Source organism: Molossus molossus, unplaced genomic scaffold (genome assembly GCF_014108415.1).
Source record: "Molossus molossus isolate mMolMol1 unplaced genomic scaffold, mMolMol1.p scaffold_m16_p_12, whole genome shotgun sequence".
Lineage (NCBI taxonomy): Eukaryota > Metazoa > Chordata > Mammalia > Chiroptera > Molossidae > Molossus > Molossus molossus.
Window position 1 is genome coordinate 85,562,059 of NW_023425347.1, and position 27,425 is coordinate 85,589,483.

At 46.1% G+C, this 27,425-nt stretch overlaps 1 protein-coding gene across 1 annotated transcript; it reads left to right on the plus strand.

Annotated features, from left to right (window-relative positions):
* Positions 1-14,858: 14,858 nt before the first annotated feature.
* Positions 14,859-19,364, plus strand: IFI6 (interferon alpha inducible protein 6). The gene is made up of 5 exons (XM_036256417.1): positions 14,859-14,966; positions 16,807-16,907; positions 17,382-17,453; positions 17,537-17,686; positions 19,154-19,364. The coding sequence occupies exons 2-5, from the start codon at positions 16,838-16,840 to the stop codon at positions 19,255-19,257; spliced, it is 396 nt and encodes a 131-aa protein (XP_036112310.1). The 5' UTR covers positions 14,859-14,966; positions 16,807-16,837; the 3' UTR covers positions 19,258-19,364.
* Positions 19,365-27,425: the final 8,061 nt, after the last annotated feature.

Genomic DNA, 27,425 nt, shown 5'->3' on the forward strand with positions numbered 1-27,425 from the left:
ACCTCTCGCGATACCTCCGCGGAATTGTGATGTTTTGGTTTCCATGGAGCTGCCCTCTGGGAGCGGAAGAGGCGCAGTTGAACCGAATACCGCGCATTGTTGTAGTAGAACTCGGGCACCGCCTGGAGGTTGAAGGTGGGGGCTTGTGAGAGAACCCCTCCAACCCCCAAGCAGGAGGGGCCCGTAGAATCCAGTCACTCGAGGGATAAGGGGAAACCATGAGAGGCAACTTAGTGGGATGCTATCGTCTGAGACCCCTAAAAAGGGAAGAAATCTGGGGTCGTTGACTTGGAGACAGAGCACCCCTATGTTGAGGAAGAGGGTTGCTAGAGTGATGACAGCCCTTCCAGGAAGGGGAAGACAAATAAATACTAAAGCGAGGCCTTCCTGAGAATCCTCTTGCCCTGGAGGACCCCTCAAGAGTGGGATATAATTGGCCTGATGAAGCATGATCCTAATTTGTGTTTTCCAGTTGCACCCCAGCTTCTCTCGAAAACCTCCTGGAGTTTCTTGGCTGGGGCTGGCAAGCCTGCCTAAGGAAATAAGCCACACCCTCCTGGCTACTCTGCTTCTCTTCAGGCCCAGCTTGGCCCATAAAGGGTCTGCCCCAGGAATTAACCAACTTATTGTTCTTGAGGTTTTGGCGAAGCTTCCTGCAGGGCTGACCTTTCCAAGTCCCTGCCCTGTAGTTGCTCTTGGGCTTACATTATTTTTGGCTCTGCTGATCACTTGTGCAGTACTAGTTGCAAGTTTTACTTCAATGTGCATTTAAAACAATTTTTTTTTCTTTATTGATTTTAGAAAGCGAGATAGAAACATCTATGAGAGAGAACATCAATTGCTTGCCTCCTGCATGCCCTCCACTGGGGATCTGGCCCACAACCTGGGCATGTGCCCTGACCAGTAATTGAACAGGCGACCTCTTGGTGCATGGGTCAGCGCTCAACCACTAAGCCACACCGGCAGGGCATTTTTTTTGTTTGTTAGTTTTTTTACTTATAACTCCAGAACATTTTAATTCTAAAGAGCTTTAATAAATAAAAAGCCCCAAGTTTCCAAAGTCCATCAAAAAAGTAAATGCATAATCAGTCCCAACAGAGCTGGGGAAATTTTTTTTAAAGATGGGGGAGAGATAAAGGTTGATTTTTTACAATTGAGTGTGAACTTACAGCTTCTAAATCCAACAAAATTTACTCTCTTTAAAACCCTTGCCCAGCCCCCTCCTTGTGGGTTTGCCTAAAGATGTGTATTAATCAAAGGTTTAGGCTCTGGAGTCAGAAAATTAAGGTTCAAAATCACTACTCCACTTTTACTGCTATGTGACATTGGACCTATCATTAAACTTCTCAGAGCCTCACTTTCTTCAATTTTACAATTGGGTCAAAAATAGTACATGGACGGTAATGGGTAAACTGATTAATGGGTAACGGATTCTATTTTGGAGTGATGGAAATGTTTTAGAACTAGGTAGAGGTGGTGGTTGCACAACATTGTGAATGTACTAACTGTCACTGAATTGTTTACTTCAAAATGGTTTTACTTTATGTTATGTGAATTTCACCTCAAATTAGTGAATATAGGCTGGGGAGGCAGACTGCCTGGCTTTGAATTCCACCTCTATCTCTTAGCTCTATAACTGTGAGCACATTAAAAACAAACAAACAAACAAGAAACAATACATGGAGCTTGGTAACTAGATAAATCTTCTGGGGAGATGCTGGTACCCTGGATCATGAAAACACAGCCTCCCTTCTAATCACATACATACCCTACACTGGGGTATGGGCCTCTCTGAGTTCCTACTGCCTCCAGTTTTGATCTTCACTGTATTACTTACCAGTTTTGCAATTGTCTATTTACTTGTTTTTTGTGTTTTTTTAATCCTCATTCAAGGATACTTTTACACTAATCTTCAGATAGAGCTAGAGGGAGAGAGAGAGAGAAACATCAATGTGAGAGAGACATATTGATTGGTTGCCATCCACACAACCCAAACCGGGGCTGGGAACAAACCACAACAGAGGTACATGCCCTTGGCAGGAATCAAACCTGGGACTTTTTGGTTCACTGGCGACGCTCTTACTGCTGAGCCATACTGGCCAGGGCTATTTACTTGTTTTTTATAAATCAGATTATGGCATCATGGAATAGAAGGCCATAACTGGGTCATCATCCTCTGTATCCTCTCACAAGCTCCCCGCCTCCACCTTCTTCAGGCTCAGGGTGGTGACAGTGAATTAATTGCTAATTAATCTATTCTTTCAACAAAACTATACTGAGTATTTACTCTATACCAGGCTCTAACTTAGGCACTGGGGATACCCTGGTGTGTGAAACAGATATGATCCTTGCCCTTGTGAAACCAACGGCCTGGTGTCAAAGACAGCCAAATAGCAAGGACTGTGAATGAAAAGACATGCCACAGGGACAGAGAACAATGTTGGGATGGGGCAGAGGGAGTTACTTGGGTAGAGAAGGCCTTAGCTTCTCCAGCAGCAACCCAGTGGAATGAGTTAACACAATTCCAAAGTTGAGAACGTTAAGACCCCACTGGTGACCATGAGACCAGACAATGAAAAATTGCTAACAGATAAATTCCTCACCTTTCTGAGATATAGTGGTTCCATATGCCCTCTGTGAAGAAAGCCCATGTAACTGAACCATTGGCTTTGGGTCAGTGAAATAATGTACCAGCTTGCATTTCTTTCCTTCCTTCTGTTTCATTTCTCTTTTCCCCTTTTACTTCCTTAAGATTGCAACCTCCAAGAAAGCATCAGCATATAACCTTTGATTCAGATTCTGTTTTCTAGGGAACATAGGCTGACATTTAGTACCAGAAGAGGTCCTAAAAAACAGACTTTTAGGGTGTGATTTTGTGGTTAGATTTTTCACCAATATAAAGGCAATAGGGCCCTGGCTGGTTTGGCTCAATGATTAGAGCATCAGCCGGCGGACCAATGAGTTGTGGGTTCGATTCCAGTCAAGGGCATGTACCTCGTTTACAATTCGTCCCCAGCCCTGGTTGAGGTCATGCAGGAGGCAGCCACTCGATGTGTCCCTTTCACCTCCATGTTTCTCTTTCTCTCTCTCTCTCTTCCTCTCCCTCCCTCCCATTCTATCTGAACAAAAATGAAAAAATGTCCTTGGGCGAGGATTAAATAAATAAATAAAGGCAATAGGAACCTCATTGTTGGTAGGAAGTAAAGTGATAATAACCTTGGCCTTCATTTGGCATCACCATGATTAAATCTTTCGCATGTGGTAAAGGGAAGACCATGTGGAGGCCCTGGCCAGTTTGGCTCAGCAGTTAGTTAGAGCGTCAGCCTGAGGTCCAGAGAGACCCGGGTTCGGTTCCCGCTAAGGGCACGTACCTCAATTGCAGTTTGTCCCTGGCCCTGGTAGGTCGTGCGGGTGGCAGCCACTTGATGTGTCCCTTTCACGTCGATGTTTCTCTCTCTCTCCCTCCCACTCTATCTGAACAAAAAATGGAAAAATGTCCTTGGGTGAGGATAAAAAAAAAAAAAAAGACCATGTGGAAAATCACATCCAGGATCAGGTAGGTTATAAGCTGCAGAGTTTGCAAAGGACTCTAAATGCACAGCTTTAGTAGGTCTCCTATGTCAAAGTCAAGGCCCTGATAGGGAAAGGATAGGACCCTGAGAACTTGGATAAGGACATTAGGCAAACCTAAGAATCTTTTCTTTATAAATGTTTTTTCTTTATTAATTTTAGAGAGAGATGAAGGGAAAAGGAGAGAGAGATAGAAATATCAATGAGAGAGAACATCGATTGGCTACCTCCTGCATACTCCCCACTGGGGATTTGGCCCACAGCCTGGGCATGTGCCATGACCGGGAATCGAACTGGCAACCTCTTGGTGCATGGGTCGACGCTCAACTACTGAGCCACAACAGCGGGACCAAACCTAAGAATTTTTATCTCAAAAATTCTCCTGAGTTCTCCTAGGTGAAAGGAGAAGCAAGCCCCGCCCTCTTGCCAAGGCAGAACAAGAAAGTTTCCCCTTTCCTCAAGACTATGCAATGACCTCACATGAAGCAAGTGCCTTATAAGATAACATTTGTTCTTCTCAAGACCTGCTCCCATCACATCCTGAAATAACCAGGATCAATTCCTAGCAAATCATGGGTGGGTGGGAAAACTTAAGTCCTGACTTGGGGAAAATAAGCTACACATCAAAGGAATAGAAAAACCTGGTTAATATATGTGGGAGTGATCTTAGGAGGAACCAGAACCCCTGACATGGCAGCGAGGGGGCAGTCATGGCAGAATATAAGACTGGCTAATGGGGAATACATGGTCATGGACCATTCCAATAACAGAGGCTTCAATATTCTTGCAAGGATGCCTGCAGTTAGTCTCTGGTTTATAATTCCCAGAGATGGTCACCATCAATTGCTCCCCTCCCTCTATACCACTGCTCACATCAAGAGATGGAGTCTATTTTGCTCCCTCCTTGGATCTGGACTGGTTATGTGATTTGCCTTAATCAATGGAATAAGGCAGAAGTGACACTATTTCAGTTCCATACCTAGCCTTTAAGAAGACTTGCAGCTTCTATTTCCTCTCTTAGATGTCAACCACCATGTAAGAAATACAACCACACTGAGAGCCTCATACTGCGAGGAAGTGTGAGCTAGCTGTGTGGAGACACCACAATGAGAAGGAATCATGCCTGGCCAGTCCTCAGGTGTTTCATCCATCCCAGCTGAGGTACTATTTATGTAAGTGAAAAATTCATCTTGGACATTTTAGTTCCTGCAAACACCACATGAAGCAGATGAACACCCAGCTGAACCTAACCCAGATTGTAGAATTGTGAGAAGTAATAAATTGCTGTTGTTTTATGCCTTTATGTTTTGGGTGGTTTGTTATTCAGTAACAGATTATTGAAATACAGTCAATAGTTTGCAAGGAGGGTTTCTTAAGGCCTGGGAAAGATAATGACCTATAATAAATGAGGTCAAGGTGCTAGAACTTCCATAGTAAAGTAATTAAGAAGCAGTCAGAAAGTTCAGAGAGATAGGAATGTTGGATACAAGAACTCAGCACTTGACTATTTTCTCTAGGAGGGTCCAAAGGATACTCTCTTCACTAAGGCAATAAAGAGTTCACAAACGGGACACCAGAATCTCTGAGTAGCTCTGCATCTTTGTCTGTCTTTGGTAGGCTGGGATTAAGAGTAAGAGATGCTGCTTTGGAACTGGGATCCCTAATATCAACAGTAATGTTGAGATTCCAGAATGGGAGAGGTGGTATCCAAGGCTGGGTGAATATAATTACTGTCAGGTGCAGCTGGCCAGAATGCCAGTAAGGGTGCCTTGATCTGCAGGGATCTATGTCAAGTTGATTATGGGATGGGATGAATGGACAGATGACTGGATAGTCCTTGATTTTTATATTTGATTTAATTTTTTTAAATTTGTTTTTAATGATTTTTTTTGAGATTGAAACATGGATGTGAGAGAAAAACATCAATCGGCTGCCTCCTGCATGCCCCTATTGGGGATTGAGCCTACAACCTAAGCATGTGCCCTGACCGGGAATCAAACCGGGACCTCTCAATCCATAGGACAACACTCAATCCATTGAGCCACTTGGCCGGGCGATTTTTATATTTTATATATTGGCTGCCACAATGGAAAATCATGGTCCTTCATCCAGATTTTAAATCTAAATTCACAGAACTAGAATCCCTTAACCATAAGAAGGCCATGTCTGCCTAAGGAACAACTCTGCCATGACACCACAATTATATATAGTAAATATTCCTCCAATCCTTCCCCAAAGGGATCTACTGCCAGGGTAACTGCATTGAAAAAAGGAGGATATTCAGAATTTTCAAAGATCATTAATGATATAGAGTCTGAGCTGACATAGAAGCTAGAAGACACAGCCTTGGTTGGGTAGCTCAGTTGGTTAGAGTGTTGTCCCGATATGCTAAGGTTGTAGGTTAGATCCCTTGTCAGGGCACATGCAAGAAGCAACCAATGAATGCATAAGTAAGTGGAATAGCAAATTGATGTTTCTCTCTCTCTCTCTAGAAGTCAATTTTTAAATTATTTTTTTAAAAAAGAAGAAGAAACTAGGTGATACAAAACATCATCACAGTTCACTGGTTAGAGTAGGGACTAACGGAGACCAGGTAATAGATGGAGATGGAGTTTACTCTAACTCCAATGGGGTCTGTAGAAGCTGATAGATCCTCTCATTGATTCCATGAACTCTGGAATAAAGGCTATTATGATAGGAAGAGCCAAGTGGAAGCCCCTTGAACTGCCTGTATTAGTCAGGGTTCTCCAAAGAAACAGAATCAATTGGATATAAATATATAAAGGGGTTAGCTCATGAAGTCCACAATCTGCAGTATAGGCTGGCAGCCTGGATACCCAGGAAAGAATTACTGTTACAGTTCAAGTCTAAAAGCAGACTGCAGGGAGAATTCCCTCTTCTAAATGGAAGTCAATCTTTTTTCTCCTAAGGCCTTCAACTGTTTGGATGCAGCCCACCACACTATAGAGGGTAATCTGCTTTTCTCAAAGTATACTGATTTAAATGTAAATCTCATGTTAAAACTACCTTTACAGCTCTGGCTGGTGTGGCTCAGTTAGAGCATTATCCTGTGCACCAAAAGCTGGCAGTTTTTTTTTTTTTTTTTTTTTTTTTTTATTTATTTTTTTTATCATAACCCGAGGACATTTTTCCATTTTTTGTTCAGGTAGAGTGGGAGGGAGAGAGAGGAACCGAGAGAGAGAGAGAAACATCGATGTGAAGGGACACATCGAGTGGCTGCCACCCGCACAACCGACCAGGGCCGGGGACAAACTGCAACCGAGGTACGCGCCCTTAGCGGGAACCGAACCCAGGTCTCTCAGGACCGCAGGTGGACGCTCTAACCGCTGAGCCAAACAGGCCAGGGCAAGCTGGCAGTTTTAATTCCAGGTCAGGGCACATACCCAGGTTGTGGGTTCAATCCCCAGTTGGGGTGTGTACAGAAAGCAACTGATTGATGTTTCTCTAGCACATGAATGTTTCTTTCTCCCTTCCTTTCTCTAAAATCAATTTTAAAAAATTTGTTTTCCTTTATTGATTTTACAGAGAGAGGAAGTGAGAGGGAGAGAGAGATAGAAACATCAATGAGAGAGAACATTGAATGGTCGCCTCCTGCATGCCCCCCACCAGGGATTGGGCCCACAACCTGGGCATGTGTCCTGACCAGGAATTGAAAAGGCAACCTCTTGGTGCATGGGTCGACGCTCAACCACTGAGCCATGCCGGTCGGACTAAAATCAATTTTTAAAAAACCACAAAACTGTTTAAAAAAATTAAAACTACCTTCACAGCAACATCTAGACTAATGTTTGACCAAATATCTGGGTGTCATGGCCTAGCCAAGTTAACATAAAATTAACCATTACACTGCCCTACAGTTTATTTCTACAGTATTATTTCTGACCTAATACTTTTGATTGAGGTTGTGTTCCCCATCATATCTCCATTCAATTCACCTGTCTGACTTCCAGGAAAACAGATGTATCATAGTGGATAATGCATGAACTACTGTAAATGAAACCACATGATAACCCCAATCAGAGCTGTTCTACTGAATGTGGTATCTTTACTGGAGCATATCAGCACAAGCTCTAGCACTTGTGTATGGTTATTAATTTAGTAAATACTTTTCTCCTTTTTATTTTTATTTATTATTATTATTATTATTTTCTAATCCTCACTCGAGGATATTTTTTTATTTAACATCAGATAGATTGGGAGGGAGGGAGAGAGAGAAACATCAATGTGAGAGAGACACATCGAATGATTGCCTCCTGCACAACCCAACCAGAGCCGGGGATGAACCGCAACCGAGACTGGAATTGAACCTGCGACTCATTGGTCCACGGGCTGATGCTCTAACCACTTAGCCAAACCAGCTAAGACTCTTTTCTCTTTTTTATTTTTATTTTTTTATCCTCACTCGAGGACATTTTTCCATTTTTGGTTCAGATAGAGTGGGAGGGAGAGAGCGGAAGATAGAGAAACATCGACATGAAAGGGACACATCGAGTGGCTGTCTCCCGCACGACCCAACCAGGGCCGGAGACAAATTGCAACTGAGGTACATGCCCTTAGCAGGAACCCAACCCGTGTCTCTCTGGACCGCAGGTCGATGCTCTAACCGCTGAGCCAAACCGGCCAGGGCTCTTTTCTCTTTTCTAAATGTATTTTTAAGTATAGTTGGCATACAATATTATATTCATTTCAGGTGTATACATATTGATAAGATATTTACATACCTGACACAGTGATTGCCACAGTAAGTCTAGTAAACATCTCTCACCATACATAGTTATTACAATTAAAAAAATTTTTTTCTTTATTGTTTTTAGAAAAAGAGGAAGGGAGAGGGAGATACATAGAAACATCAATGAGCAAGAATATCAATCGGCTGCCTCCTACATGCCCCCCACTGGGGATCAGGCCCACAACCTGGACATGTGCCCTGACCGGGAATCATACTGGCAACCTCTTGGTGCATGGGTCGAGGCTCAACCACTGAACCACACCGGCTGGGCAACTATTACAATATTATTGACTATATTCCCTAAGCTGTACATTATATCCCATGACTTATTTTATAACTGACAATTTGTACTTCTTTTATTTATTTATTTTTTCTCCAGAAAAATGAATTTATTCCGGAACAACAAGGAACTGTGGTTGGATGCATGTGATGATGGCCAACCACTTTCAAGTCCACTGAAACAAAGGAGAGGAAGCTCTTTCATCCAGCAGAAAAGGAAGTTGCCAGGGGTTATTTCAAGGAGTTTCCCCGTTGTGCTTTGCAATTGTCATGGGGTGTGAGTGCTCCCATTTCTGCCTTTCCCACTTCACTTTATTTATTTATATTTTATTTTTTTATCTTTATTGTTGTATTACAGATGTTCCCCCCACACACATTGTTCCCCTCCTCCCCGCTCCTGTCTCCTCCACACTCTCCTTTCTCCCCAACACTACTGTCTGTGTCTATGGGTTATGCATATATGTATATAAGTTCTTTAGTTTATCTCTTCCCTCCAGCCCCCCTCCTCCTTCCTTCTGAGGTTTTTCAATCTGTTCCCTTCTTCCACACCTCTGGATTTTTTATTTTTAAAATTGATTTCAGAGAGAGAGGGAGGAAGGGAGAAAGGGCGGGGGGGAGAGAGAGAGAGAGAGAGAGAAAAGAGATACATTGATTTGTTGCCTCCTGTATGCATCCCTGAACTTGCAACCTGGGTACGTGCCGTGACCAGGAATCAAACCCACCTTTTGGTGTATAGAACAGATGATGCTCCAACCAACTGAGCCACACTGGCCAGGGCAGCAGTTTGAACTTCTTAACCCCCTTCACCTTTTCACTCATCCCCCCACCAAATTCTTCCTTCCTTCCTTCCTTCCTTCCTTCCTTCCTTCCTTCCTTCCTTCCTTCCTTCCTTCCTTCCTTCCTTTCTTTCTTTCTTTCTTTCTTTCTCCTCACCTGAGGACATTTTTCTATTTTTTGTTCAGGTAGAGTGGGAGGGGGAGAGAGGAAGAGAGAGAGAAACATCGATGTGAAAGGGACACATCGAGTGGCTGCCACCCGCACGACCAACCAGGGCCGGGGACAAACTGCAACCGAGGTACATGCCCTTAGCGGGAACCGAACCCGAGTCTCTCTGGACCGCAGGCCGACGCTCTAACTGCTGAGCCAAACCAGCCAGGGCTAATTTGTTTTTTCTTTATTGATTTTAGAGAGAGGAAAGGAGAGGGAGAGAGAGATAGAAACATTGATGAGAAAGAACATCGATTGGCCACATTCAGTATGCCCCTCACTGGGGATTTGGCCCACAACCTGGGGATGTGCCCTGACCGGGAATCAAACAGGCAACCTCTTGATGCATGGGTCGAAGCTCAACCATTAAGCCACACCAGCTTTCTTTCTTTTTTTAATCCTCACCTGAGGACATGTTCATTGATTTTTAGAAAGAAGGGGGTGTGGACATCCATCAGCTGCCTCTCATATGCACCCTGACCAAGGATCAAACCCCCAACCCAGGTATCGAACCCACAACCTTCCAATGTATGGGACAACACTCCAACCAACTGAGCCACACCGGCAGGGCCACAAATGATTTCTTTTTAATGCCCATGAGAAGGGAAGATGAAAGGCAGTTTGCTTTTACTTCACAATGTCACAATGATAGCACCTTCATTCTCTCCCCTCAGGGCTGTTAACTTTCCAGCTCTCTGTCATAACGTTGTCTTCAGGGACCTTGATCACCTTGACATTCCACAGAACAACATGCTGGTCCACTACATTAATGATACCCTGCTCATTGTACATGAACAGGAAGTGGTAAAAGCACCATGTTTGCCAGAGAGTAAAAGATAAATTACATGAAGATTTGTGGTCCTGCCACATTGGGAACATTTTTAGGAGTTCAGTGGTTTGGGGCACATCAGGACAAGTTGTCTCTCTCCACACAACCCACAACTTAAAGAGAGGCACAGTGTTTGGTAGGCCTCTTTGGATTTTGGAGGCAGAATATACACATTCAGGACTACTTCTCCAACCCTTCATTGGGTGAGCAGGAAGGCTGCCAATTGTGAATAGTGTCCAGAGCAAGAAAGGGCTGTACAGCAGGTTCAAACATAAAACAGGCTATGCTGACACTTTGGATTATATGATCCTACAGATACAAAGTTGCTGGAGGAATCCATCTAGGATAAACATTCTGTAGGGAGTCTCTGAAGGCTCAAATAGAAAGGTTGCAGTGAGGACCCCTAGGATTCTGTAGTAAGGCCATACTCACCATGGTCCATCTGTTTGTTTTTTGTCCTTTTCCAATTTTTATTAATTTATTTTTGTACAAATGTTTCTCCTTTTCCCCCTCTAGACACCCTCCTCCCCACCCCCCACCCCCACCCTCACCCTCCAGCATTGTTGTCTATGTCCATTGGTTATGCATAGATGCATATAAGTTCTTCGGTTCATCTCACCATGGTCCATTTGAACATGAAGGTCCTGATGTGTCACTGGGCCCAGTAGTGACTGAGCATCTGACCACTGGATGCCAGGTGGCTATATGTCTTAAGCCAGATGTTATCAGACAGGTGCAGCAGCAATCCAATATGATGGAAGTGGTACTTTCAGAACTCGGCTCAAAGAGCCCAGAGGCATGAGTAAATCAAATGAACAGGTAGCTCAGACTCCTGTGGCACCTAGATTTAAATCTGTTGATCTGACACCTCTCCTTTAACCCATACCTATGGCCTCATGGAGGGTTCCCTGCAACCAACTGATAAAGAAGGAAAGAAGTTGATCTCGTTTCACAGATAGGTCAGTGAGATATTTTGGTACCATCTGGAAATGGACCACTCTGTTATGGCCCTAGCTGGAGATAGCCCTGAAGGAGAGTGGTTAGTCCTCACAGGGGAGCAAGTATACTTTGTCATATCTTTTGTATAGAGGAAGAGATGGACTGAGGTTCAGATATACACTAATTTGTGATAAGTGGTAAATGGCTTGGCTAGTTGGTCAAGGGCATGGAAAGAGCAAGATTGGAATTTTGGAGATAAGCAGGTCTGGGTAAGGGGCATATGGATGGAGTTATAGGAGTGGGCACGAAGCATGCAGATCTTTGTGTCTCACATTAGTGCTCACCAGAGACCATCCACTGGAGGAAGAAGCTCTCCAGCCACGTGGTCAGATGTCCCATCATGTGGATGTCAGCCAGCCTCTAAACTTTGTCACTCTATTTTTTTGCAAAAGATTCATAAAAAAGTGGTCATGGTGGCAAGGAGGCTATGGATGGATCCAACAACTTGAGCTCCCTCTTACCAAGGCTGGTCTAGCAACTGCCAACAAATAGCTAACTGGCCAGCAGCAGGCAGCAGTTTAACAACATTGGTCAGGGAGAACAGCCAGCCACCTCGTGACAGCTCCCTTCCACATTGGAGAAGGCAATGATTCATCCTTGTTGGAACTTACATTTCTTACCCATAGTGCTCCTGCAAGCATCACCATCCAAAGATTTAAAGAGCATTCAATCTATTACCTAGAGCCAGAAGACCCATTTTATGGCAAAGGATGTAAGGCCACAGGAACATAGACTTCACTGGTCTTACCATATGCCCATCACCCAGAAGCAGCTAGCTTGAGAGAACAATGGTATGGAATGACTTAATTTCACAAGCTTTAATCTCCTCTGCAAAATGAGGATTATATACAATATGGTAGGGGAGAGAACACATGGCCAATTGGAGAAGGCACGAGGGTAGATGAGAAAACCAAGGCTCACAGAGACTGCTGAAGACCACACAGCTAATAAATGGCAGAATCAGGACTGGAATTTGCCAACAGGAAACTGACTACATTTAGAGGTGTTTTGGAAACTGCCTTGCCCAGGCACTGGCAGAAATGATAAAGGTTCAGCCCAGTGACCTCATAGAGTACCTGGCTCACTGGCTTTATCATTACAGGAAAATCACTAAAGCATAAGAAGAGCTGTTGATATCTGTGGCTAGTTCCACGAAGAAGACCATAGTCATGCAGGAGAACACAAAACCCCTTGAAAAGGAAGCCTTGAAGCAGCAATCCCTGCCAGGTACTTCCAGTATGATTCCAAGAATGCCTCAACAGATTCCTTCTGACTCATCTGGCCAGCCTGACTGGAATGTCAGAACTACACAGGAGCCCGGCTGGTGTGGCTCAGTAAATTGAGCATCGTCCCATGGACTGAGAGGTCCCAGTCCGATTCCTGGTCAGGGCACATGCCCAGGTTTCGGGCTTGATCCCCAGTAGGAGGCATGCAGGAGACAGCTGATCGATGTTTCTCTCTCACATTGATTAAAAGGTCTGAGCTGGCAGGAGATCACATCCACAATGCAAGGCCAGTGTAGAGCAAAATGGCTTTATTGCACGTGCCTGGGTGCAAGTGGGCTGAGCCAAGAAGGGTTCAGCCTCAAATCAGGGTTGGGGTGTTGGTTATATACCCTACTTTTAGCTTTCGGCAGTTTCTGCTAATGTACTTTATCTGGCCCATTGTCCACCTTGCAGTAGGGCTGGTCTGGTATCTTGTCCGGCATCTGCTGGGTTATCCATTGCCTTGCGGACAATCCAGATAAACCTTCTCCTTACTCAACAGAAGGCTGAGCAAAGGTCATGCAAGCAACACAATTTCCACAGTTTCCACCTTTTGCAAACTTTTACCTTTACCCTTTAAAACATTACTGACCCTTTCATTAATGTTTCTATCTCTCTAAAAAAACCAATAAAACTTTTTTTTTTCTTTGTTGATTTGAGACAGAGAGGATGGGAGAGGGAGAGAGAGATGGAAACATCGATGAGAGAGAACATCGATTGGCCTCCTCCTGCATGCCCCCCACGGGAGATTTGGCCCACAACCTGGGCATGTGCACTGACCAGGAATCGAACCAGCGACCTCTTGGTGCATGGGTCAACACTCAACCTCTGAGCCACAGATTATAAAACATATTTTAAAACAAAAACAAAACTCCACAAGAAATAAATTACTCTTAGCATTAAAGTGCTCCTGAAATCCATACTGGCTCCAAGGGGCAGGAAAGAATATTAGAATAGAAAATATTAGAAGAATATGAAAGCTAATCATAGTGGGGCACTAGCCGTTAGAAAAATCCTTAATCATTCTTTACAATGTTAATCATGATTGCTTTGTTCTGATTAAAGAAAAGCCCATTCTGACCTGGTTGGGAGGTGTACATACGCCTTGGGAATTTATCTTAGGAATGCTGTCCATTCTCCTAATCTGAGGACAAGGGGGACTACCTGACATCATGGAAAGATTAACAACCTGATTATTGGAACACTGGACTTGTGACTGCAACTCACTGGCAACAAGCCCCTGAGGCCCCCGGCCCACATTCCTTCTCCCTTCCTTGCCTGTAACCAATTTACCCATTTTTTTCTTTTTGCCTATCTGCCCTTTCTCACGTAGTCATCGTTTCTCTACCTTTTAAAAGCAGCTGGCAAGTGGGGGTTCTGGGGGGCAGAGCAGATTTTACAGGATGACCCATGTTCTCCCATACTGCCAGCAAATATTGGAATAAACGCTCATATACGATTCAACCTTCTCTCTGCTTAATTGGCTCAAGTAGCGACAGGTGGCCGGGACCTATTTGTTGTCTGGTTTCATTAGGTTATCCGAAGGTGAATGATTTTCATGATGCTTCTCCCAAAGCTGCAAGCCGAGAAAATGGCCATCTAGAAGAGCTCTTAACTATGTGGATTAAACCAAGATTTGAGGGGCTTTGGAAGGAGTTGTCTGCAGGGATTCTGCAGCCCACATCCTGTTCTGGTAGCCATAAAAAAGCCTTAATCATGTGAAAATTTGAACTCGTTATAGGATAAAATAAACTCATAGTAAGGATTTAAAATAATTAATTAAAAAAAACACAGTATATGGTACTTTGCGAAACTATTGTGGGATTGGAAAGATCGTGTACATAGAGCACTCTGCACAGGTCCTGGCATGCAGCAAGTGCTCAATAAATGGTAGGCATTATTATTCATTGAACTGAATTGTGAAAGGCCTCTGGGCCTCAAGAGGAACTAGTGGTCAGGCTTTACTAAGTCCAGCAGGGCTGTGCATCGCACTGTAGCATGGCCTGCTTTGAATACTCTACTCTGTTCAAAGCTTCTGGTAAGAATCACATTTTGCTGCCAGCAGGGGGAACAGAGAGGAGAAGGAGGAGAAAAGGAAACTGCAGAGTGTAGGAAATGGAAACTCTGACAGGGATTGGCCATCAGAAATGGGGGTGAGAGGCGATGGGAATGTGATTATAAAAAGCCAGCCTGCAGCCTGCAGCCTGCAGCCTGCAGCCTGAGAGAGCTGTACCTCACTGCTGCTCGCATCTATCAGCAGGCAGGAAGATTTCTTCTCTTCTCCAAGGTAAACCCAGAAAGTATGAGGCATGGGTATCACCATCTGCCAGGCTGCCTACCTGTGAGCTACAAGCCCAGAAAGCCAGGATGCCTATTTCTCAGGGAGGCTACATCCAATTCCCTTTTAGTGCTCTGGGCTAAGACTGGTCTGAGGGGATAGTTGGGGCTTTTTTTGTGTGCAATTTTTATTAATTTATTTTTGTTACAGATGTTTCTCCGATAATTGGGCCTTTTAGGTGCAAAACCCCAAAAGGCATAAGACTTAGGTCACAGATGCCATATTAACCATCTGTGGCCTTAACTCTGTCATTTCACCTTTTTGAGCTTTAGTTCCTCACCTGCAAAATGATAAGCCACATTACCTGACTGGATGATTTCTGAAACTCATTTATTGTAGAATCTAATGTGACAGTGAGTTTATCTTGGATGATAAATGGAGTTATCTGGAATGATTGTAAAAAAGGTGGGTTTGTATATCAGTAACTGAGGGTTTAAATCTTTCTTTTTTTATCCTCACCGGAGGACTTTTTTCCATTCTTTATTCGGACAGAGCAGGACAGAGAGAGAGGAAGAGAGAGAGAGAGAAACATCGATGTGAAAGGGACACATCGAGTGGCTGCCACCCCCACGAGCAATGAGGGCCGGGGACAAACTGCAACCGAGGTACATGCCCTTAGCGGGAACCGAACCCAGGTCTCTCTGGACCGCAGGCTGGCGCTCTAACCACGGAGTCAAACCGGCCAGGGTGAGGGTTTAAATCTTGATTTTGCCACTTCCTGGCTGGGCGGGCGTGGTAATATACTCTCTGAGCTTCAGTTTCCTTATCGATATAACACATGATTGAGAATAACGGTACCTACTTCATGTGGTTGTTACAGGTATAAATGACCTTGTGCCATGAAGTGCTGAGTAAGTGCTCAGTACAAGAAGGGTGGGGTTTGTTTTTAATTCAAGAAAATTGTATTGAGCTGACTAAAATCACATTAGAGGTGAATTTGGGGGCATATGCGTTTTCCTATTTTGTGGTATAATGGAAAGAACATGGGTTTTGAATTCCGATAGTCGTGAGTGTGTGTCTAGGCTGCACAATTTACTGTTTGGCATTGGGCAAGCTCCTTAATCCCTCTGTGCTTTCTTTCTGAAAAATGAAGTTGGTATGAGGACAATGTTTGGTGCCTATAAATATTCAATGCATTGGAAGAATAAGCTGATCAAACAACCATTTTTTAGAAAATTCTATGTGACAGGTACTGTTCTAAGTGCTAGTGACACAGTGGTGAATAGTTTCAAAACTCACAGCCACCCTCTGAAATAGGCTCTATTAATACCAGTATCTTAGGGATAAGTAAATCGAGGCCCAAAGAAGGCCCTAGTATCCTGCCCAAGGTCACGCAGGCAGCAACGACAAAATCAAGAACAGAAACCACAGTAATGATACTAGCTGACATCACTGAGCACGCGCCAAGTGCCAGGCACCTTGCCAGAAGAGGATTCCCTCACTGATTCTCACGACCACCGGGCGAGGCAGGAACATCACCGCCGTTGTTGCCGCGGGGAAACGGAAATCTCACAACTCCTTAAAGGGTTCCTGGAGCCATGGCCAGTTTGGCTCAGTGGTTGGAGCATCGGTCTGCGGATCAAAGAGTCCGGAGTTCGGCCCCCGCTAGGGGCGTGGACAAAATAAGATATTTAAAAAAAAACAAACAAACCTATTAAAGGGGTCCTGGGCTCAGTCCAGAGCACTTCGCTGCTTTTTATTGACTCATCCTCCAATTGGAAACGAAAACAGCTTGAGCAGGGTGGCTCAAAATGGTTCTAGATTCTCTCTTTCCTCTCCCCCTTCCCAGGTCCAGCTACAAACCTGCGCGCGGCGCCACCATGCGGCAGAAGGCGGTATCACTCTTCTTGTGCTACCTGCTACTCTACACCTGCAGCGGCGTGGAGGCAGGTAAGGATCCTGGGGCAAAGGGAAGACTTGGGGGAAAAGAAGTGGAAAGTTTCTGTCCGGTGTGGCTCAGTGGTTGAGCGTCGGCCCGTGCACCAAGAGGTCACTGGTTCAATTCCCAGCCAGGACACATGCCCATGTTGTGGGCCCGATCCCCAGTGGGGAGCATGCAGGAGGCAGCCAATCGATGTTTCTATCTCCCTCTCTCTCTAAAATCAATAAGGAATGGGGGGGGGGGGAAGAGTGGGAAATTTCATAATATTTGGTTTAGTCTTAGAGATTCCAGAGTGCCCCTGAACGAGAGGAACGATTGGCATCTCTGCTCTGTCAATTCCATTCTACGTGCCAGGCAGGACGCAGCTCTCGGAAATAGGAGGATGGTGGCCCCCAGCTCCCTAGGCATCTGGCACAGAGTAGGGGACTCTGCTCCCCACCTCTGCTCCCCAATGTACTCTACTTTGTCCTCTCTTCCAACAGGCAAAAGGGAAGACTCGGAAGACAGCGGCTCCGGATTCTGGGGCCAGCTGGCCTACATGGCTGTCGGAGGAGGTGGGTGGTGGGTCTGGACGGCGAGAGCTGGGGAAGGTGGGCCCGGGCGGTGGACGCTCACTCACCGCCTCCTCTTCCTCCAGGGGTCCTGGCCATGGGGCTGCCCGCTCTGGGCTTCACTGGCGCCGGCATCGCTGCCAATTCGCTGGCAGCCTCGCTGATGAGCTGGTCGGCCTTGTTGAATGGGGGCGGCGTACCCGCCGGAGGGGTGGTGGCCACGCTGCAGAGCTTGGGTGAGTCGGGGCTGGATCCTGGAGCTTAAAAAAAAAAATCCTCACCGGAGGGTACTTTTCCATTTATCTTCAGATGGGGGGGGGGGGGGGAGACAACGACGTGAGAGAGACACATCGATTGGTTGCCTCGGACCAAACCCCAACTGAGGTAAGTTCCCTTGATCAGAATCAAACCCCCCGACTGTGGTCGCTGGCCGTTGCTCTAACCGCTGAGCCAAACCGGCCAGGGCAGAGGTGGGTATTCTTATAAATCCTGTCATACAGTGAGTGAACTGAGGACCGTGGGATTCAGTAATTTACTCAAATTCTGTCAACTGGCTTGCACTAGAGCCAGGATTCAAACCCAGTCAGCCTGATTCCTTGCTTTTAGCTGGGCGCCTCACTGATGTTTTGGCCGTCACAAGTCTAAGTTTTCTCATCTTTAACCAGAATAATAATCCTCAATTTAACATTTTATGAATCTGCTCAGTCTCAGAGAACCAGAGTGGCAAAAACACGTGGTGGGACAACCCAATTCAATCTTATACCAATCCTGCTTTTTTTTTTTTAATTGATATTTAGAGGGAGAGGAAAGGAGAAGGAGAGAGACAGAAATACCGATGAGAGAGAACATCGATTGGCCGCCTCCTGCATGCCCCCCACTGGGGATTGGTCCCACAACCTGGGCATGTGTCCTGACTAGGAATCCAACCGGAGACCTCTTGGTGCATGGCTCCATGCTCAACCACTGAGCCACACCAGCTGGGCTCAATCCTGGTCTTGACTTGCCTTCTTTGAACACCGTGAAGGAGATAGATACAGAGCTCAGAATGATCCTTCTATAAAATGTGCACTCGTATCTATTTATCTCTCTCTCTCTTTCTCTGTCTCTCCCTTGATCTCTCCTCCACCTCTTTCTCTTTCTCTAAGGCCTCAAAATCTTAGAGAAAAATCACTTCTGACTAACTGTCTCTCTGCCTCTGTGAACCCTCCATCATCTCTCAGTTCTGAGTGGCAAAACCCAAAGAACCAGCCCAAAAGAACAGAACCCTTCTTAGAGAGGGCAGAGGGAAAGACAGACCAGGTCATACCCCAGTGGGAAGTAAGGGATTTGGGCAGGGCTAGGAACAGTCCTGTGTTATAAGATGGTTGTCCTCCCTTACATGTGAACCCCCCAGTACCCACAGAAATGTCTCCACAAAGGTGGCTGTTATTAGCATTATTAATAATATGTGTTCATTGCAGACATGAAGAGAATGAGTTGTTATTTTGTCTTTTTCATCCCTGAAACACAGCTCTGATTTGAAGTGGTGAGTTGGAGGGAGTGGGGGAAATAGGATTCATTTTGCAGAAGTCCTGTCCCCTCGCTGGACCTCTGTTTCTCCATCTGAAAATGAAGAGGTTGGACTGGACCAATGGTTTCCAGACTTTTGGATTCTCAGGCCCAATGTCTGAGCTGCAAGTCACCTGGCTATACTTTCTTTACAGGGGCTACTGGTGGTAATACCCTCATGGCCAAGATTGGTGCCTTTCTAGGCTATACTGTCCACAAGCACCTAAAAAACGAGAAGTCAAAGGAAGAGGATGAGTAGTCAGCAGCTCCCAGGACACTGTGCCCCCACTTCTTCCAGCTGAAGTCTACAGCTTTCTCTGTGACACTCGCCAGTGACCTAGGTGAAAAGAGAATAAAGTTATCTCAGAAAACCCGTTGTCCTGTGAGTTGTCCTTGCTGTAAGAAGCCCAAGATCTGGGTCTGGTCTGTCTCATCCACATGCCCCCACCCTCACTTCCCCCTGAAGCTAATCACAGCTCCTGGAACACAACCAGCTGATTTTGTCCCTGGGTCTTGGCATGTGCTGTCCCTTTCTGCCTAAAATGTCCTTCTGAAGCTCCTAACCTGGCTCAGACATCCCTTCCTCTCGGATTCCATCCCTAGCAGAGCTTCCTACTGCCCCTGTCACACTATGAATGCTCAGGCTGGATTTCACAGGGACCTGGGGAGGCAGAGCTCAGTTTGGTCTCAGTGAGAGAAGCTTCCAGCTACTTCTCTGATTAGGCAGAACCGTAGACACCAGATCGCCATTCTCTGAAGAAGTACCAGTGGTCTCCCTCAGATGGAGAATAGAAGGCCAGACTTTTGCCTTGAGGAAAGTGTGTTAACAGCAGTGTTTGGAGGGCTCACCAAGGCCTCCCTTCCCACAGAGAACTCTGGGATAGGTGGACAGTTTGCATCCAGAGCATGTGCCTTCTGGATGGGAAGGGAAGGCCAACCCAAATCCTTGGAGAGATTTGAAGTTTGAGAGGCCTGTCCAGGTGAAGCAGAATGCCAGGACCGAGGCAGAGGGAGGGCAAAGAGACCTTAGAAATCAAATGTCAGTAAAGGTAAGGCTGGTTCCATCACTAGTAGAAAGAGAGAGAGAATCATGCCAACGCTCTGGTCTGTGAGTGGGCACCAGCCTCAATGCCAGCCCAGCCTCTGGGGAGATCTGCACCCCTGGGAAGTAGCCACATGTGAATCACAAAATCTGGTCACAAAAGGGCCAAGCCAGCTGTCCTCACTTATAATCCAGAAATTCGTCCATTACAAGTGTGCATGGATGGATAGGGAAGAGGATCATCCTGCTTGCTCCTGTCCTCAGGTCCAATGCCACCTCTGCAGATGGCAATTGGTTACTTCAGCTGATTTGCCCCAGGTCACCAGGGAAATACTGTTTGTAGAAGAGGTGCATAGGTGGGACAGGTCCTATTTTGCACCTCAAATATTCTCTCCATGGCTTATATCCAAGAGCAGAAGCTGGGCTGAGTCCCCTGACCTGATACTCACCATACATGCCTGAGCGGAGTTCTGCCTTGGCTAGAGCCATCCATGGGGCTCTAGTGATAGAGTGGACTTCTGCCCTTGGAGGGAGGTAGTGTCTCAAGCATCATACTCTGCTCCAGAAACATAAGTGTATGTCCTTTAGCATCTTCAGAGAGGGCACTATGTTAAAGTTCTTTTTTCTCTAGTGTCCATAATAGGCCTGGCACAGAGTAGGTGCTCAATATACATCGGCGGAATTGAACCTGAGGTTAGTCTCCTCCACTTTCATCTACCTGTCCCTATACCTTCCCCAATCTTCATGGGAAGGAATGACTGGAATTCTTTTTTTTTTTTTATCCTCACCTGAGGACATTTTTCCATTTTTTGTTCAGATAGAGTGGGAGGGAGAGAGAGGAAGAGAGAGAGAGGGAAACATCGATGTGAAAGGGACACATCGAGTGGCTGCCTCTTGCACGACCAACCAGGGCTGGGGACCAACTGCAATCGAGGTACGTGCCCTCAGCGGGAACCAAACCCAGGTCTCTCTGGACTGCAGGCCTACGCTCTAACCACTGAGCCAAACTGGCCAGGGCATGACTGGAATTTCCTTGGGGTTCCCTTGATAATGCCCACTGTCACCACCATGCAGGCCTAGGGGAAGGGGTTCTGCACCCCCTTTAACACTGTGGTCCAAGTAAACATAAGCCCCTTACCTTTTACTCAATATTCTCTAGTATAGATGAGTTTTCAAATGCAGCAGTGGAGCACGGTACTTAGGAAAGTTCCTCTGGAATCCTGCAGACCTTGGTTCGGTTCCTGCCCTGTGTGCCCCAGCACAAGTTTCTTCACCTCTATGACTCAGTTTCCTCCTGTATAAACTGAGAATGATAATATCACCTACCTTATGCGTCTTTTGTTATGAAATCAGATGAACTAATGAACAGAGAAAGTCTAGCATGATGCCTGGCACATAGCAAGCCCTCTATTAACGTCAGTGACTATTATGATTAGGAACTTGCATAAAGCAAAGAGGAAATAGCCAAATACAAACCAGGAATTAGATAATCTAACTTTGGAGTCAGGATTTATTCTCTGGGGCTCACAGACTCTGTTCTGCCTTTCTCCCAAGGTTGAGCATCCTCTACTTATTTCCTTGAATAGCATCAAGGCCAAAGAGATGGACAGCTCTGCCTCCCGATTTTAGATCTGAGGCCTCAGTTCTCAGGCTGAATAACATTGAAATGACCCATCTTTAAGGGGAGATTCCACCAACCAGAGGGTCCCTTTGGGCCTGTGCAGGATAATTCCTTGTTTTCATTCAGCAGACATTTACTGGGCACTTGGTCTATGCCAGGCTCTGTGCCAAGTGCTGAGGACACCACAGTGGAAAAGACCAAGTTCCTACCTACTTGAAGCCCACAGTGCACAAACTGGGAGCCCCTAAAAGCATCTATGACCCCCTTCTCCCTCCCTGTCACCACCTCCTAATCCCCATCTCCTTTTACCCACCCTGGCCCTTGTCAGCCTTCACAGACCACAATCACCTTGTCTACAAAGTATGAGGCAGAGTGATGAACACAGACCAGAATTCACTAATGCAACAAGTCAAGAGATGCTAATGCACTTTTAGACTCCTCCTTGGCAGTAGCCTTCAGAAAGACACAGAGCTGAGTCTTGGCCCAGCTCCAGGGCGGGGTGCCTCAGGCATATTGCTTGTCCTCCCTGAGTCCCAGCTTCCTCATTTTGTTTGCTGTTTTTTGTTTGTTTTTTTATCCTCACCCGAGGACATTTTTTTTTTTTTTTTTTTTGCATTTATCTATCAGATAGAGAGGGAGAAAGAGAGGGAGGAAGAGAGAGAAACATCCACGTGAGAGAGACACACTGAGTGGCTCCCACCCACATGACCCCAACCGGGGCCGGGGATAACCCGCAACCGAGGTACATGCCCTTAGCGGAACCGAACCCGGGCCTCTCTGGTCCTCGGGCTGCCGCTCCAACCGCTGAGCCAAACCGGCCAGGGCTGTTGTTGTTTTTTTAAACAGAGGGATTGGATATCATATTCTCCAGGACAATTCCTACTCTAAAACTGCTGAGCCTGAAGCACATGCTTCTGAGTCCCCCTGGCCCTGTCAGATCCTGGCCTTCTGAAAGTGAATTTTATTTTTGAAGCTGACAAAAGCCATCTTGTTGCCAACTTTGGTACTAAGGTGAATGATGGTGCTGAGAGATGCCATGTTTGGTCACAAATGAGGGTGACTAGAAACTAACAAGGCAGTTCCTCACTCTGGTACCACACCCTAAGACAAGTCTGAAAATAGATCCCATCTGTGAGGCTGACTTGATAGAAAACAATGCTGAGGTCCTCTGTCCTCATCATTTCTCCCTGGACCTCAGTGTTCTAGACCAGCAATTTTTAGCCTGTGTGCCATGGCACACAGATGTGCTGCAAGAAGATTTTTTTCTTTTTTTTATCCTCACCCGAGGACACCTTTCCATTTTTGTTCAGATAGAGTGGGAGGGAGAGAGAGAGAGAGAAACATCGACGTGAAAGGGACACATTGAGTGGCTGCCTCCTGCACAACCCCAACCAGGGTCAGGTACAAATCGCAACCGAGGTACGTGCCCTTGACCAGAATCGAACCCGCAACTCATTGGTCCACGGGCCAATGCTTTAACCACTGAGCCAAACCAGCCAGAGCTGTGCTGCAAGAATTTTTAAAGCATGCAATACCTGACTAGTCAGGAGCACTAACTTCTTTTTCTTTACAGTGAGAAAGAAAGAAAGAAAGAAAGAAAGAAAGAAAGAAAGAAAGAAAGAAAGAAAGAAAGAAAGAAAGAAAGAAAGAAAGAAAGAAAGAAAGAAAGAAAGAAAGGAAGAAAGGAAGAAAGAAGGAAGAAAGGAAGAAAGGAAGAAAGGAAGAAAGGAAGAAAGGAAGAAAGGAAGAAAGGAAGAAAGGAAGAAAGGAAGAAAGGAAGAAAGGAAGAAAGGAAGAAAGGAAGAAAGGAAGAAAGGAAGAAAGGCAACAGCCTACACAACAATAGCCATCCAAGGTGAATGAATTAAAATTATACCTATTTTTTTGGTCAGATCGGCAAAAAGTATATTTTTTAGTATGCTGCAGAATATTAGTAATTAGTTTATGTGTGCCATGAGATGAAAAAGGTTGAAAATTGCTGTTCTAGGCTATAAAATGGAGGAGGGGAGAAGTTGGACTCTCATCTAGACCTAAGATGCCTTTCCTAAGTGCTCGAGTCAAAGTTGTCATTCTCCTTTTCAAATTTTTTATTCCTCACCCAAGGACATGCTCCAGAGAGAGGGAGAGAGAGAGAGAGGAAACATCTATGTGAGAGAGAACATCGACTGGCCAACTTCCACATGTACCCTGACCATGGGACAAAATCCAAAACCCTTCGGTATACGGGACGACACCCCAACCAACTTAGCCACACGAGCCAGGGCTAGAGTTGTCATATATATTTTTTTTCATTTTTGATTTTAGAGAAAGGAAGGGAGAAGGAGAGAGAGAGAGATAGAAACATCGATGAGAGAGAACATCGATTGGCCATCTCCTGCATGCCCCCCCATGGGGATTTGGCCCACAACCTGGGCATGTGCTCTGATCAGGAATGGAACCAGTGACCTCTTGATGCATGGATCGACGCTCAACTGCTGAGCCACACTGGCTGGGCTAGAGCTGTTATACTTTTTAATAAGATCCCTTTATCGAGGGTTTCTTTTATTTTTTTAAGGGCATCTATGGTGCCTAGACCATTGAAAGTCAGCTCACTCTGGGTCCTGGCAGGCCTCCCGTGGTGCTATGTGCTGGTGTGGCCGCCAGGTGACAGTGCAGTCCCATCCTGGAATCCTCATCAGCCTGCAACATCCTTGAGCAGCTCCACAATTACCAACAGTCCTCCCTGGGTCAGGCCCCATCATGGATGTTAGAGACTGAAATGAATCCAACCTTGCCCCTGTCTGTGCAGGATCTCCTGAAGCTCATAAGAGTGGTCAATCCTGAGGAACCCTGCAGGGCTTGCCTCTCCTCTCTCTGGCATCACCAAACTACTGAGCACAGCATTCTGGACCCTCTGAAATCAAGCCTCACCTCCAGGGGCCACAACCTGTACTCCTAGACCTGAGCCACAGGGATAAAAAGAAAATGAGAGGAGCACTTTGCATGCATACTTCACTTGGCTGAGCAGCAGAGCGTGATGCCAGGAGCAGGGCATCCCTGGACCCAGCCTCGAAGGGAGCATGGGCCAGCAGAGGGCATGGTCAGCAGTAGCCAGAGAGAGCTGAAGCAGAGGAGGCCTGTGGCTTCCTGTGAAGAACTGAAGAGCCACTTCCTTTCAGCAGATGGCTTTGGGGGAGGGGTGAAGATTAGGAAGCATGGGCTTTCTGGCTCAGGGGGAAAGGAAGGGGACCCCAGGAAGCCCCTAGGAAGATACCCAGAGAGCCTTCTAGTTCCCTTCCCTCTGGAGTCCCCATGGAGCAGACAACCTTCTTATGTGCTGTGAAGCCACAGAAAGGAGAGTCAAGTTAGGGGCGGGCTCATTTGTATAAGGCCAGTAAAGAAATGGAGCCATGCCCTGGCCAGGTAGCTCAGTGGTTGGAGCATTGTCCTGCTACACCAAGGGATCCCTGGTCAGGGCACATACAAGAATCAACAAATGCATGCAGAGATAAGTGGAAGAACAAACTGATCTCTCTCTCTCAACATCAATTATTTTTTAAACAGTTTTTTTTATTTTTATTGATTTTAGAGAGAGAGGGAGAGGGAGAAAGAGATAGAAACATCGATGAGAGGGAACATCGATTAGCCGCCTCCTGCATGCCCTCCACTGGGAATTGGGCCCACAACTTGGGCATGGGCCCTGACCAAGAATCAAACTGGCAACCTCTTGGTGCATGGGTTGATGATGCTCAACCACTGAGCCACACTGTGAGCCACACTGGTGGAGCTCAACATCAATTTTTTTTTTTTTTCCCTCACTGGAGAACATTTTCCCATTTTTTGTACAGATAGAGTGGGAGGGAGAGAGAGGAAGAGAGAGAGAGAGAGAAAGAAAGAGAGAGAGAGAGAGAGAAACATCGACGTGAAAGGCACACATCGAGTGGCTGCCACCCGCACGACCAACCAGGGCCGGGGACAAACTGCAACCGAAGTACATGGCCTTAGCGGGAACTGAACCCGGGTCTGTCTGGACCACAGGCTGACGCTCTAACCGCTGAGCCAAACTGGCCAGGGGCTTAATTTTTTTTATTATTATTATTTTTTTTATTTTATCCTCACCCGAGGACATTTTTGTTCAGGTAGAGTGGGAGGGAGAGAGAGGAAGAGAGAGAGAGAGAGAGAAACATCGATGTGAAAGGGACACATCGAGTGGCTGCCACCTGCACGACCAGGGCCGGGGACAAACTGCAACCGAGGTACATGCCCTTAGCGGGAACCGAACCCAGGTCTCTCGGGACAGCAGGCTGATGTTCTAACCGCTGAGCCAAACCGGCCAGGGCAACATCAATTTTTTAAAGAAAAGGAAATAAAGAAGAAATAGAGCCTTGATTACCCCAACAAGCAAGCCCAAGCACCTAGCCCCAAATACCTAACTCCAAGTTCCCATCCATTCTCAGAACCCAGCCCCAGAAACCCAGTCCCAAGTTACCAGCTCCAAGCACCAGCTCCCAGTGGGGTGCCCAGTGCCCACACAGAGGTTGGGAGGGGCCCAGAGGCTCTTTCACTGCATGAGGGAGTGACCTTGTAGGAGAGCTTGTCCCAAATTATTCTCCCAGGAGCTATTTATTGGACTCTCTTTCCCTATAACCAACACTAAGGGAAATGCCAGCCCAACCATAATAAATAATCACAAAACCCAAATTGGTACAATTTTACTGCTTTTGTTCTTTTTTCTTAATTTTTTTTTCTTTATTGATTTTAGAGAGAGGAAGGGAGAGGGAGAGAGAGATAGAAACATCGATGAGATAGAATATCGATCGGCCACCTCCTGCATGCCCCCACCTGTGGACTGGGCCCACAACCTGGGCATGTGTCCTGATTTGAGATCGAACCAGCGACCTCTTGGTGCATGGGCCAACGCTCAGCCACTGAGCCACACCAGCTGGGCACTGCTTTTATTCTATTTGCACCTACTTGCTTGTCCAGGGTGGTACCCAGCCCCTATTCCCCCAAAGCCCCATCTGAGGGAAAACCAGATCTCCCCAACAGGGACAGAAGCAGATCAATCCCAGGGAGGCCTCTAGAAACCAGCTCTAGGCAGAGAGAGCCGGGGCTTGATTTGGGGCTCACTACCCTTTAGCCTTTATGCATGACTCTGTCTGGGCCTCTGCCTAGCCTCTGTCTGGCCAGAGAACAGCCCTTATCTGCCTCCTTTAAGGGGTGGGTGTGAGGAAAAGGGCAGAGAACACATACCTACCAGGAACAATGGCATGGTTCAGTGGCTCCAGGTGCCAACCTGTGGAAGAGGCAGAGGGTCTTCACTCAGCCCTGATTACTCACCCATTTCTCTTGGAACCCATCAACTCAAGCCCATTACTCCCTCAATTTTCCCCACTTCAGGCAAAGGCACCTTCTGGCATGCAGGTACCTAGGCAAGGCATTTCCTCAAAGGCTTTCCTCCATGACCCTCTAATAATGGCTCCTACTTCACTTTTTGGTTTTCATTCATATGTCACCTCATCAGAGAAGTCCTTCTTGACTACCTACTTTAAAGTAGCCTCCGGGTTGCTCTTTGCCTCAGTGGTTTCCAAACTTATCTGCACCTTTAAATTACCTGGAGGCTTCGAAACATATTGAAGATTTTAAACCTGTGTTTCACTCACAGAGATTGTGATTTAACTGGTTTGGGGTGCAGCATGGGCTTTGAAATCTAAAAAAAATCTCCAGGTAATTCTAATGTGCAGACAGATGAGTGTGGGAACCACTGCTCTACCATATCACCCTG